Source organism: Archocentrus centrarchus, unplaced genomic scaffold (assembly GCF_007364275.1).
Source record: "Archocentrus centrarchus isolate MPI-CPG fArcCen1 unplaced genomic scaffold, fArcCen1 scaffold_134_ctg1, whole genome shotgun sequence".
NCBI classification, from domain to species: Eukaryota; Metazoa; Chordata; class Actinopteri; order Cichliformes; family Cichlidae; genus Archocentrus; species Archocentrus centrarchus.
The window spans coordinates 1-11,467 of NW_022060179.1; the positions used below are offsets into that span (position 1 = coordinate 1).

The 11,467-nt window shown below is 41.8% G+C and overlaps 1 protein-coding gene across 1 annotated transcript; it reads left to right on the forward strand.

The window, feature by feature from the left end:
• The first annotated feature begins 935 nt into the window (after positions 1-935).
• Positions 936-7,442, forward strand: LOC115775442 (uncharacterized). Its single transcript, XM_030722978.1, has 2 exons — positions 936-1,185; positions 3,515-7,442. Exon 2 carries the CDS (start codon positions 5,874-5,876, stop codon positions 7,203-7,205), a length of 1,332 nt encoding a protein of 443 aa, XP_030578838.1. The 5' UTR covers positions 936-1,185; positions 3,515-5,873; the 3' UTR covers positions 7,206-7,442.
• The last annotated feature ends 4,025 nt before the right edge of the window (positions 7,443-11,467 follow it).

Consider the following 11,467-nt stretch of genomic DNA (forward strand, 5'->3'; position numbering starts at 1 on the left):
AGGGGGAGGAATAGGAGGAGGTGGTGGTGGTGGTGGTGGGGGAGGCGCAATGTTGGATCCTGGGAATGAGAAAGAAGAATGAAAGGAGAAAGTGTGAGAGAAAAACAGAGGTTTCAGGTAACATTCCTCAGGAGCTGATTGCACAAAGATACTTCAGAAACTGTTTCTACTACCGGGCCAATCGGGGCCAGGGTGGTCAAACTTTGCCTTTACGGATCTAAAAAGGTCCCAATGCTAAACAAGTAGGTAAGGATGTCTTGCTCTGTCATGTGATTATGCTTCACCTAATTACGTCCACATAAACAGCAACCTGGCCAGTGTCAGTAGTTTCAGTAGATCATTACACAAGCAGAGAGTAGAAAATGTTTGCATATTCACATTGAAAAAGTTTCAAAATATGAATTTCCAAAATTCTTGTTCATTTAGAGCAGACTCTCACTCCTAATATGTCAAAGAAAAGTCATGTGTGGGGGGTGTTGGAGTTATGGTATAAATTCCATTCTGTTTATTATAAATTATCATATCTTCTGTTTGTATATTTTCTATAAGTTGTTTTATGTACATATGATACTGTTTTTATGTTTGAAATGGGAACACGTGGTGGTATTTCTTACAAAGGAAGTTGTAGTTACCTGCAGGCTGCTCTCAGCCTGCAGAGAACACATATAGGATACGTGTCTCGTATACGCCATGTTACATGCGCACATGTCACAGTATGCTTACGACCATATATGGTAAGGAAAAAGCCAAGAATGTTGTTTATTACATGTTGTAAACTGTGTTTGATGTAACCCACGTGATCTTATTGTGAAAATCCGAATAAAAGCGCTGCGCAGGAAGCAGTTCGCCAGGACAGATAACTTCCGCTCAGCTGAGAGCTGAGTTCAAGGAACGGATCTCTCCTCCTTGCGCAAGTTGAAATGAGTTGTGTGTTTGTCCTCTGAGTTTTTAAAATGATCTGAACCTATCATTTTTTGGTCCTTCGAGAGCCGGAGCGGGACAGTTGCTGACTGACGCTGGAGGAGACGAACACCGAAGACTGTCTGACAGCCAGGATCATCAGTTGACCTGACGAGAAGTCCTGAACCGTGAATTCGTCTTCAGGCCGGTGATTAGCTTCGCTCCTCCAGCGCCGTTCATCGCTCTCCCGGAGTCCGAGGGGACGTAACACCAACTGTAACACAGGTATGTGAAAGCCGCGCGTTATAATTAGGTAGGCTCGCCGAAAGGAGTCCGTTTTATCCGATAGTTACCGCTGTGGTTTTCGGTTCAGAAACGCACAGGTCTGCTCAGGTTGGAAGAACGTAAAAAAGAACTCCAGTGGTTACCGCTATACTTCTGAACCTTGGTCCAGATTTCTGGACCAGTGAGGTATAGGTCTGCTTCGGGCTGGAGAAAATTGGTTATCCTCAGTGGTTACGCTGCATTGGGAATGGCAGGCTGCACCCGCGGAGAAGACGGTACTGTGGGGTTTACTTTTGGTAATAAAAAGAAAGTAAATAGGCAACTCTCGCCAGGAAGAGAGGTTTCCCAAATTCGGATTTTAGAGATTTAAAATAGGCGCCGAAAATACGCGTATGTGTGTGTGAATGTGAGTGAATGAGAGCTTGAACGCCGCCTTTTGACGTGGAAGCAGCAGCGTGAAGGGATACCCTACGGGTGCCAACGAACTTTACGGCCTGTTGAAGTACACAGTGACGGGCGGATTTGTTATTAGGTCCCAGAAGGACACGTGGTCCGATCGGGACAAAGCACGGGAAGTAAAATGGGGATTATGAACAGTAAACTGAGTAAGCCTGCCCTAGAAGGGGATTTAAAATGCATGGACAGCATGTGGGCAGCACATTTTGTGATAAATGGAAGTAAAAGTATGGTCTTAGTGGAAAGTTGGAGTTAAGAGAATATGAAACTTTGGTGGGAGATTTAAAAATAAGTGTGGTAACAAAAGAAGGGAAGAGGAAAGTTGAAAAAGAAAGAGTTAATGGTGGCAAAAACGTGGTTGGAGCAGGCAGAAAAAAGGGCAGTGTGTAGAGAACAAAGAAGGTAAAACAAAGAAACTTGCTGCTTTGTTAAGGGCTGAGGATGTAGGGTGCAACCCCCACCTCAACCATCTCCCCAGCCCAAGCATCTCCCCCGCAGTTACAGGGGGCAGATGGTAATTTACAGGTTGAGGAGGAGGGGGATTTAGTGCAGTAATAAAATTTAACAGCAGGAAGGATGAGGCGATATCTATCTTTTAGGGGAAAAAAAAAAAAAAAAAAAACAAAAAACAACTGTAGCATTATTGAGCCATGGGCCTTACCATGCCTCAACAGGGGGGAATGGTAAAGATAAGTAAATATTTAAATGTAAAAGGTTTTAATAAATAATTAAAAAAAAAATAAATAAAAAATAAAATTTTTAGAGCATGTTTAATTTGCTATAAAAATAATCCACATGCATTCTATAGAATTGAATCAATGTAGGTTGTAAAAACTGTCCAGATGAGCATTCCCTTATCTGTAACCTACACACACCCTTCCTCCCTCAGGATCTCCTGTGTTAATGGGGGTCACATTTGTTAGTTTTATTGTCCTTTGGTTAGTCTTTTATGTAGGGACATGTAACTGGGGGAGGATCTCCTCTTCTTTATGGAAGGGTTAAGGAGGGGAGAACAGGGGGTGTAAAAAGATATAGGTGCATTGTGTTTCTCTGTAACAGGCAGAATTCATATACATACTCAGGAATGTATGTATGTGACTAATCCTTGCACGAGTGATAAAGTATGTAAAGGAATCTTCTCTGCCTCATTTGATAAATACATTTCTAGAACAATTTTGGTGATTGTTGGTAAGATCCAGTGAGTTTTTCCACAAAGAGTGACGAGTCTCTGGCCCAGCTGAAGAAAAAAAAGCTTCAGTCCTCTTGCATTTGCAAATTGAGGAACTCGAATTTTCACTTCTTTGTTGGACAGCTGCCTGGATTCAACAACCCTGCCTTAGAGGCACGGCCGTAACACCCACCAGCAAGTGGGTGGCACGCAGACTGAGGCACGTGTAAAAGAGGTTAAAGATAAGTTGTTTGACTTAAGGTGATTAGGCCTCATTGAATGTGATCTTTTTCTTTGTTTTCTAGACATTGAAGAAAACTTGTGAGAGACGTCTCACTAGGAAAAATGGGATCTTAGAGCAGTGATGTTAACCCTTCCCCTGACAGTGCCACATGAAAATGAGATAGAGATATGGATCCAAATATTTGGGATCTGTAAATTTTTGGGTTAGAGTGTGCAGAAAAAAGTGAAAATTTGTAAAACGACTAAATATGAAAAACAAATGAAATGTTTGAGTGTTAAGGAAAATGGAAATGGGAACGTAGGAATAGAAAATTAATAGTTAAAGAAGTCGGTGTAGAGCGAGATCTTAGCAGAACTTGAGCAGCAGAACAGCTGAAGTCCCAATTAATGGAGTGGCGGTTTTGGGGCCAACTCCATTTGTTGTTACTTGTGATACCTCATCTCTCTGTGCCCTTTTTGCAGGCAAATTTATAAGCGCTGAAAATCTCTGACCCAGATCTGGACTCCTGCCCTCTGATCAGACATCGTCTGGACCAGAATGATTGTCGGTAAAAACGAGACCCACCACCTCCACCTCTTCATTGAGTCGCTACTGCACCACAACCTGCAGACAAGCAGTACAGCTCCACCTCAGAAGAGCCCTTAATACTGCTCTCTCCTGTATGGAGACAGACCAGATCGGCTGCTCAGAGCAGAGACCTGAAGTGTGACAGCCGTCACACTGAACTGAGCAGCATGCGCAGGAGATGGTTAATGAGAAGAAGAACCACCAGAAGAAAAAAGGACAAATAAGATGCTGACAGAGAACAGCAACATTGACTCTGTACTGAATCGTTGTCACTAGGTAAAGTGTTGCCCGTGGAAGAAGAAGGGGTGACTTTTCCAGGTGCGTCGAGATGACAGATGTTACAACTGCAGCCTGATGGGTCATTGGTGAAACGAATGCCCAAGACTGGTGAAGGGAACACGGACTAACCAGACTGTGTCACACTGATCGGAGAGGAGGACTTCAGACAAGTCAGATGAAGGCGAGTTGCCTGATCAGCAGAAAAGGGAAGTGAGATATCACACACACACACACACACACACTCATTCATTACTGGCGTCTAACACACAGTCTAGCACACGTGCAGCAACCTGCTCAGCAGGTTTCCTGTAACATATTATTTTAATGCATCCATGTACAGTTGCATTGGAATTGCATAGGAAAATGCTTATGCTAAATTTAATTGTAAATGGGAAAATTTTTCTTTTTTGGTTGATTCGGGAGCAACAAATTCTACTGTCCGTGAATATGCATTATTTGTTTCATTTAAGTTAAAGTGGACACCACATCTATTCAATGTCCACATCTGGGAATACAGTTAAATAAGTTTTGCAGTTCCAAGCTCAGGAAAAATAGTCAGGACAACTGTTCACCCAGTCTTTTAGTGCCTAAAATGTTTTAGCTTCCAGGAGTAAAATTAAGTCTAACTTTGTCCGATTATATCTACCAGTGGAAACTAAGTCAAAATTCATTTTTCTAAAAAATTTAGATGAAATACGCAATTTGGTGAGTCCTAATTCTGATTTTATGCCAAAGTATGATGTAGGCCCTATTAGGGACTGTGAACCTTTTATCAGACTGAAATCTGCTTTTTGCCCTTGTTAAAAACAATATCCTCTTAAACCAGAGGCTGTTGCTGGCATAACACAAGTATTTAACTCCTTATTGGCTACTGGAGTTATTGTTTCATGTCTTCTCCCGTTTCTATTCCTTTTTTCCCTGTGGAGTTAAAAATAGGGCTGTTCCCAGAGCCCCTATAGTACCTAATCCACATGCCATTTTTTTTGTGGCTCCTTTCACAGATTACCTGATGGTGTCAACCATGTTGGCTCTGATCCTCTGTTTCAGGGATTCAAGCCTTTGCTACTCTGGAGGAGTGTCGTTTTTGAGCTAAGTGTACCTCCACCCTTCGTGGATGGTTTCTTCAAAGAAAGAAAGAAAAAAAAAAAAACCTTGTCTGCCTTCCCTTGGTTTGCAAAAATGGAGTCATGGGTCAGACCATGTCTCCAAAGGGGGGATACTAAGAATGATACTTTGAAAAACAAACTGGCCAAATGTTATGAGGAGACAGGACTTTCTTGGGTTAAAGTTTTGTTATTAGTGGAAATGTACATGCGCATAACACCATCAGAATTAGGACTTACTCCGTATGAAATAGAATAGAATGGTTTTACTGTCATTATATAGGATATACAATGAGATTGGAGGGTCACTCCTGTTTAGTGCCATATAATAAAAAGTCAAAACTTACTAAAATGAAAATAACATAATCTAATATAATCAAATATATAGAAAATAAAAGGTATATTAAAACTAAAGAAAATAAGAGATGTATAAAGTATACACTGGTGCATATATATATTATATTCATAAGAAATATATTCATTGTAATAGAAGGCAGAAGAGAGCTGTGATTTGAGTGAGTGGATGAGGAAATTTTTATAAAGCAAACAACTGATGCTAACAAGCGGCCAGAAGCTTCTCTCTTCACAGGTGCCACTGATACAGCCAGGAGACTGGGTGCTGGTCAAGGTCATCAAATGGAAGTGCTGGTCAAACCCGAGGTGGGACGGTCCATATCAAGTTCTACTGACCACACCAACAGCAGTGAAAATCGCTGAAAGATCTACGTGGATTCATCTGAGTCACTGCAAGAAGGTGGAGCCACTTACTTCGGAGTAAAGGTGGAAGTCTGGTTACAAAGGGGGAAATTCCTTATAGTGGTTTTTTCGTCTCAACCCAGTGAAGACAACAACTGATCCCTACTCCTTTAGAATGGCGCCCTTCTGCAGCCTCATAATTATTTTCAGCGTGAGCACACTGCTAATTTTAGGAGGAACATCTTCATTAAATTACACCCAGTACCCACATGAATATGCAACCAATGAATGGTGGCAGTTAATGAACGTCACAGCTCATGTTAATAATTGGACAAATTGTTGTGTGTGTGCACATATGCCAGTGGCAGGACACAATACTGGACTGAGGCCTTACAATGTTAGCTGGGAGCACTCATGGTGTCTCTATGGGTTGGCTACATATCCAGGGAGAAGAGCTAAATGGAGTGAAGCAAATTTTACCACAATTCTTAATGTAAAGGGGATAAGTTCTCCTATTAATAGAAACTGTTCTATGTTAACAGATTTACTCACTTGGCCCCAGTTAGCTAACCCCCTTCTTGAGGTGCTAATGTTGAATCATTTGCCAGAGAAAGCTTTTCCAGCATGTGTTATAGCAAATGGAACCATCAAGGTGGGTAGATTACCAGCCACTCTCTGTAATGCTACCTATTCGTACTGTCCACCAACAGATGAGAGACAATGCCTGACCTGCCTCAAAAATATTGCTTGTTATAATAATCTAACTGTACGGAGGAAGGAATGTCAGTCTGACCTGGCCTACAGAATACAGATGGACACTGGAGAGCTGAGTCAGTGCTCACGAGTAGCACCAGGACCCAAGGGAACAAGAGTGTTAGCGGACTGGTATTTCATCTGTGGTCACAAAGCATACGTGTCCCTTCCCCCAGATTGGGGAGGCCTGTGTAGTGTTGCATATGTGTCAGATCATGTCTTTTTCATGCAGTACCAGGCCAGTCATACACATCACAAGACGAAGCGACAGGTTGGAGAGTGGCTCACGAGCCATTCAGAAGTCCCAGAGGAGCTCCGGATTTGGGGAGTCGGAGCGAAGATTGCCCAGTCTATCTTTCCAGGAATTGGACTGGGATTTGTGCGTGACCAAGTGGAAATAAATCGCTATGTAATATTACGTCTGGTAAATACAACCATAGCTCTAGGACAAGGAACTTTAAAAGAGTTAAGTTCACTCAGAGCAATGGTGATGCAAAACAGGATAGTATTAGATCTTTTGACAGCGTCCCAGGGTGGCGTGTGTAAGATTATTGGTAAGACATGTTGTACTTACATCCCAGATGAAGATAATGCTGGTGGAGCCATAAGGGAGGCACTCGACAGACTGACTGAATTACAAAAATATGTACAACAGGACACTCAGGAAAGCCAGAGTGATTGGTTTTCCTGGCTAAATGCGGGAACTTGGTGGCAGGTATTGTTGAAATGCCTGACTCCTGTTTGTGTGTGTTAGTGTTGATTTGTGTGTTTACAATGTGCATTCTGCCCTGCATCAGATCCATGATAACAAAGATTTTTATTGGTTATGTTGTGTCATATTTGCAGCTTCAGATGGTCAACCAAGACGCTGAAATGACTGCAGATATTTTGTAAATATGTAAATATTTGGCAATGAATGAAACCCACACTGAAAATGTGCAAGCAAGTGGTGTGGTGTGGGAAAAAGATGCCAGTGAAGTTATGATAAACAGGGGGAAATGTTGGAGTTATGGTATAAATTCCATTCTGTTTATTATAAATTATCATATCTTCTGTTTGTATATTTTCTATAAGTTGTTTTATGTACATATGATACTGTTTTTATGTTTGAAATGGGAACACGTGGTGGTATTTCTTACAAAGGAAGTTGTAGTTACCTGCAGGCTGCTCTCAGCCTGCAGAGAACACATATAGGATACGTGTCTCGTATACGCCATGTTACATGCGCACATGTCACAGTATGCTTACGACCATATATGGTAAGGAAAAAGCCAAGAATGTTGTTTATTACATGTTGTAAACTGTGTTTGATGTAACCCACGTGATCTTATTGTGAAAATCCGAATAAAAGCGCTGCGCGGGAAGCAGTTCGCCAGGACAGATAACTTCCGCTCAGCTGAGAGCTGAGTTCAAGGAACGGATCTCTCCTCCTTGCGCAAGTTGAAATGAGTTGTGTGTTTGTTCTCTGAGTTTTTAAAATGATCTGAACCTATCAGGGGGGACAAATGTAATTCTTTTGTGTGTTATTACAATAAACTGGCCCAAATGTTCTGCAGGACTGTGTCAAAGGGATTTCTGACCTGTATCTGTTCATATTTTGGTTATTAGTAGCTTCTTTTTATCCAAGGATCATGAGATTATTTTAGGAGACATGTATTAATTTAATAATTGCAACTTCTGAAGCGTAATTTAAGTATTTCTTATGGTGACAACTTAAGAAAACACCAGCAAATAGAAAAATGCTGCGAAGGCACACAAAACATAACCGATGTTGAATAAAACGCAACAAAAAGTGTTTCTGGGGAGACAACGTGACAGAAACCAAAGCATGTGAAGGATTGCTGAGGCACACTTAAAAGAAGCTGAAGAGAGGGCGATAAAGATGCAGGTAATGTGTGTTTTAATCACATCATTCATATAATACAGTAGATAAATGTTTGCTATTAGCCGTTTACTGTTAGCTTGTCAGTTCTGCAGCTCTCCCGTCACATGATTGTCTCCCCAGAATCACTTACATTGTGTTTCATGAATTCTTTTTGTGACCTTTTGCTGTGTTTTTCTGTTTCTGTTGTGTAGCATTCAACTTCCTCTGTGCTGTGTGTGCTTCTGCACTTCTACCAAAACATGCCTCACAACTAGTTCCTTCATAATTGTTAAAAATACTTTATTATAGCTCTTAATATCTTCATACTGCTTAAACTGTGGTATCATTGGTCTTGTTGATGTATTACCTAAAGAAACAGGGATGCTGTTTCCAGGGAGACTTTATCTTTGTGAAAGCAGCACTCTCAGATATCAGTATGACCGGACTGAACTCAATCCACCATCAGTTTCAATGGAACACGACCCTACTCGCACCTTTTCCCAAAAAGTCGTGAAAGAAAATCGAGTCCAGTGGTTCTTAAATACACGCACATCTGCTGTCATATCACCATCAGTCAGTGGGTTTCTTTCCTCCAAACAGCTCTGACTGATTACAGCTGTGCTCATGAGCCTCAGTGCCAGTTTCTATGGCGATGGGCAGCTAAAGTTCCAGAACCTCCAGCATCATCCACAGAAACAGAATCCTAGGGTCTCTCTGATTGGATGACTCTTACACCAGTGCATTCTGGGACTTGTAGGAGACTTTTCCTCCCTCCGTGATGCCGACACATTGAACTGACAGTGAATTGAACTCAAACCTGTTAACGTCTCTTCCAGCTGCACCATTCTGTATCCCCGAGCTCCATGAAAGCCAGGGATCACAGGCAAAGCAGCAAAACGCGGGGAAGCGCTAACGTGGGAAAAGCGAAGGCCAATAGCTGCAACTGGAGTCCGCCGACTGCACAGCGAATAATCCGCAACATAATGAAAGGACATCCATCAGTCTGACAGATGGCAACCAGACCTGGAGAAACCTGTCAGTGCACGCAGGATGTTTGGAGATCATATTTTCAGTGGCATAACATTTTTTTTTTTTTTGGGGGGGGTGAACACATTAGAAACCATGAATATCCTACTTTAATAATTTAGTGACTGCAGAGCCTCTCGTCTGCAGTGGTGACTGATTATCTCCAGGATGGCTGGGTGACAAAATGACTTTCATTACGTTTGGCAGCCAGAGTCAGCGTGACCTTCAGAGATTTTTCATGTAATATTCAGATGACTCTTCAGTTACGTCCACATTTCATGGTTAATCGTGAAATTTGTGCTCAAATTTGTGACCACATGTTGGCATCTACTGTGCACCTGATTTACAGCTGCGGGCAGAAGTTTACATGTGCACTTATCATGGGCATGAATGTCACTGTAACTTTTTTTATTTCTCTGAACTGTTCTTTTTGCAGGGTGGAAGGACTGCACAGCATACATCTTTAATGACTTTCAAAAATGAGAATTGGGAGCACACATTTGAATTTATTTTGTGTTTTCTCTGATCCACATAGGATCAAAAGTAGACATACAAGTTCAAATATACACTGAGAAAGCTTGTAATAAGTGGTCCTCAAGCTTCTACAACGTCTATTAATCATTTCTGATTGTGACTGACTACAACTGGTAGCTGCTCTTTGGCAGCATAAAAAGGATTTGTTTGAAAGCACTCACTCAATGCAGAGAACAATGGGAAAGTCCAAGGAACTCTGAAGAGCTAAGAATGCAAATTGCAGATTTACACAAGTTGTACGCTAATATAAACTATTTGGATGTGTCACCACTTTGCCAAGGGACAGAGTTGACGGCAGACTCAAGCCTGACATGAACTGGGAACTGCTGGAACACCAGCATCGCTGTCCACAGTGAAGCCAGTTTCACATCATGGTGGACTGAGAGAGTGCTGACCAAGAGACGCTCCTGGTCCAAATGGACGAGCCAAATGCCTTCTGGAGAAATGTTTGATGATCAGATGAGACAAAGACTGAGCTGTTTGGCCACAATGACAGGAGGTATGTTTGGAGGAGTAAAAGCGAGGCTTTCAAACTTAAGAACTCTGCACCAGCTGTAAAGCATGGCGGTGGCAGCATCATGCTCTGGGCCCATTTTCCTGCCAGTGGCAGAGATACATTGAACAAAGGGGATGGATGGAATAATGAAGGCGAACTACATCCAAATTCTTCAACTTCACCTCAAATCAACAGCTAGATGGTTGAAACTTGGACACAGTTGGGTGTTCCAGCAGGACGATGATCCCAAACATATCAAAACTGGTTTTGGAAGCAGGCTAACATTAAGCTTCTGGAATGGCCTTCCCCAAACCCCCAACCTCAACCCTATAGAAAATTTGTGGACTACACCCGGGTCTGTGCCAGGAAACCATTACAAGCACAAACTTACCATAACATTCATGCCCATGATGAGTGCATGTATACTTCTGATCACAGGTGTATGTGTTGCATTGTTTCAAGCATGATGTTTTTTAACAGTCAGACTAAGATTAGTTATCTTACTGAGCTGGCTTTTAGCGGGGAAAATCACCCACAGGGAATATTTAATGTTTTTAGGATTTGGATTTCGGTGGATGTGCCAATCAAAAATATACTCTACATCTGTTTTAATGGCATCACTGACAATGTTTTCTCCCAAAGAACATCTCTGACTAACTGTCCTTGGATTTGGACCACCACGCCACCATAACATCACCCACTGGTTACTGAAGTCCGGCTATGAAGGCTGGAGCTGAGCATTCTCGCTGTCACCATTTTTGGTGTTTTGAAACCAGAGGTGATGAATGAGGGACGGATCGGACTGTGAAACTGCAGGATATCCTTGATAATCCTCTTTTCTGACTCTTAGAATGACCACAATTTACAAAATGGGCTTCATTTTTTTTTTTATTCACCACGACCCGAAATTACCAAATGAGCTCATTAACCCCCCGAGGAAAGTGTTTACTGAGGTGACAGAGCAGAGCTGCTGTTTTCCCAAACACTTCCATAAAGCTGATTTTCTTCCCTGAGAGTTTTGATAAATATGAACTCAGATTTTCTAAATGATTAATAAAAAGACCAGTTTTATCCAAAAGCCAGTTCTTTCAAGATC